This window comes from Psammomys obesus, unplaced genomic scaffold, assembly GCF_907164565.1.
Source record: "Psammomys obesus unplaced genomic scaffold, mPsaObe1.curated_primary_1811, whole genome shotgun sequence".
NCBI classification, from domain to species: Eukaryota; Metazoa; Chordata; class Mammalia; order Rodentia; family Muridae; genus Psammomys; species Psammomys obesus.
The window spans coordinates 11,966,527-11,969,026 of NW_026585691.1; the positions used below are offsets into that span (position 1 = coordinate 11,966,527).

Below are 2,500 nucleotides of genomic sequence, written 5' to 3' on the forward strand. Positions count from 1 at the left end.
GTGTGTGTGTGTGTGTGTGTGTGTGTGTGTGTGTGTGTGTGTGTGTGGCCCGCTGTGCTCTCTGGCAGGTTAAGCCTTTAGCTAACCTTCCCCAACACTCTCTTTCTTCACGCAGATCCTGACAGCCAGCGGTGATGGGACATGCGCCCTGTGGGACGTAGAGAGCGGACAGCTGCTGCAGAGCTTCCATGGGCACGGGGCTGATGTGCTCTGCTTGGACCTGGCCCCCTCGGAGACCGGGAACACCTTTGTGTCTGGGGTAAAGACGGGGAAAATCTCTGGGGTCTTTTGTCCACCAGGGAGATAGATGCTGGCAGTTCGTTTTGGTTCTTGGGCCTGGTCCTGCATCTTCCCTAGAAGTGTTTTCAGCTGGAAACCCCAGGTCCCACAGCAGTCAGTGCCAGCACTGTCTCCAGGCCGCCTTCCTTCTGTCGCTGAAGGCAGTCTCTATAGAGATCTGGAATGTTCTGTATGAAGGCGGCAACTCCAGTGTGCGCTTGTCACACTGTGTGTGTGAAATACATGGTAAGATGAGACAGTGCTGGGATGTCACAGAGCCCAGGGCTGGGGATGCTCCCATCCCACGACTCTCGGCCACCATTCTCCTCTCACCCTTGGGTGCAGGAAACAGAAGAGGAACTATAGGAATCAAGGCTCTGACTGATTTCAAGCCTTTAGGAACTGCCCGTGGTTCCTTGGGAGAGACCCTGATTAGCTTCTTGTGTTTGGCCACCCATGTATGTCTTCTCCCCGTGCCTTTGTATAACTGCATTGTCCCTGCTCAACCACATTGCTCTCTTGAAGTGACCATCATTTCTGTAGATTCTGTTGCCTCTTTGCACACATGAGCTCCAGTAGGAGGTTGAAGGTAGTTGAATTTTGTTGACCCTGTCCTCAGTGACGCTCTCAGGGTACCATACCCCATGGCAGGTGGTCCTAAGATGTCACCTTTGCCTCTTCATGTCTTTGAAGTCAACAAACCTGAATGTCTGAAGCTGTCAGGTCATCTAACTGCTAAGAGAATGCCTTTTGCTAGTCAAGCTCTATGGGAATTCACCAAAAAGCTCCCAGAATCCTGATCGCCTAATATGGAAAATCTTTTGTTTATGGCTCTCTGGCTTGTGAGGGACTCAGAGAGCATCCATTTTCAGGGTTGAGGCGGAAGGCCAGAGGGGTGACTTGCTACCCTCTCTCCTAGTTGTTCAGTGGCAGGCCTACGAGCAGCCTGGGACAACTATTTCCCAGGTCAGCATGCTGCTGATGTGCAGGTGGCCAAAGGAACCCCATTCCTAACTCTGCTGAGGACTGGCTCTATGGCTCTAACAAAGCTGAGGCTCTTGGCTGCTCGGTTTGGACACCACCAGCCCGTCCCCAGTGTCACCAGCCTAGACACCCCGACCCCCACCACATGCACCAACATCTGCTTGCCTTTGGGCTTGGGAAAGTGGGTAGAAAGAGGAGAGAATGGAAGAGGAGTGAAGGGAAGTGAGATGTGCAGGAGGAAGGAAGGAGGAAGCATCAAAGGTCTTACCTCCAACTCAGAAATACACAAAAGAAGGAAACATGCTGAAGGAGGGAGCGACGTGTCCTCCTCCTCCTCTGTCCTGGAAAATTGTGCCTCCTCAGATTTAGTGGGTGGAGAGGAGTAACCTGTTAAGACTCACCCCTGACTATCCACAGTCCTTGCAGTGTGTAACAGGGTGATTTTCTGTTTGTAGGGTTGTGACAAGAAGGCGATGGTGTGGGACATGCGCTCTGGCCAGTGCGTGCAAGCCTTTGAAACTCATGAATCTGATGTCAACAGTGTCCGGTCAGTGAGTCGCATGCTTGGGATCCTCTGATCTGGGGCTTCACTGGGGCTTAGACAGTCCTTAGCAGGACAGACAGACAGACACACACACACACACACACACACACACAGAGAGAGAGAGAGAGAGAGAGAGAGAGAGAGAGAGAGGTGGGGGTTACCTAAGGAAAGAAGCCTTCTCCACAGGAAAGGCTCCAGCACCCAGGAGCACTTAATGCGCTTGCTTTAGAGACAACCCATGTCCTCACAAAGTGAGCTGCTCTTTTTTGGCCACTCTTCACATGCTTCTTAAGTGTACACATGCCAGGCATTTCCTCAGAAGTAGGAGTACAGCAGTGAACAATGCTACACAAAGCTTCTGTTGCCCTTCAGGAAAGAAACCAGATACACATGTATACAGTGTGTATATGTGTCCTACAATGGGTGGGCTGCTTCTCACATTTAAACTGAGGCCGGGAGGATGAAGTGCCAGGCTTACAAACTGCTGAGGAAGGCCACCAAGGTGACATGGGCCACACTGTAAGAGCGCTGAGCTCAGGAAGCCCAAATCTCTAATCTGGCCAGTAAGCAGTGGCCCGTTTCTTTAGACAGGGAAGGCCAGAGGAAGTACAGAGGGGAAGGGAGTGCTGAACCGGCATGGGGCTGCTTCAGTCTAGAAGACACTAGACAGCCGGGTACAGATGCCCAGTTGGT

At 52.0% G+C, this 2,500-nt stretch overlaps 1 protein-coding gene across 1 annotated transcript in view; it reads left to right on the forward strand.

The window, feature by feature from the left end:
* Gnb5 (G protein subunit beta 5) overlaps positions 1 to 2,500 on the forward strand; it is a 30,889-nt gene that overhangs the window by 20,423 nt on the left and 7,966 nt on the right. Inside the window, exons 7-8 of the mRNA XM_055598617.1 lie at positions 116 to 259; positions 1,719 to 1,810. Of these exons, the coding sequence (XP_055454592.1) occupies positions 116 to 259; positions 1,719 to 1,810 (236 nt within the window). The remainder of the gene's footprint in view (positions 1 to 115; positions 260 to 1,718; positions 1,811 to 2,500) is intronic.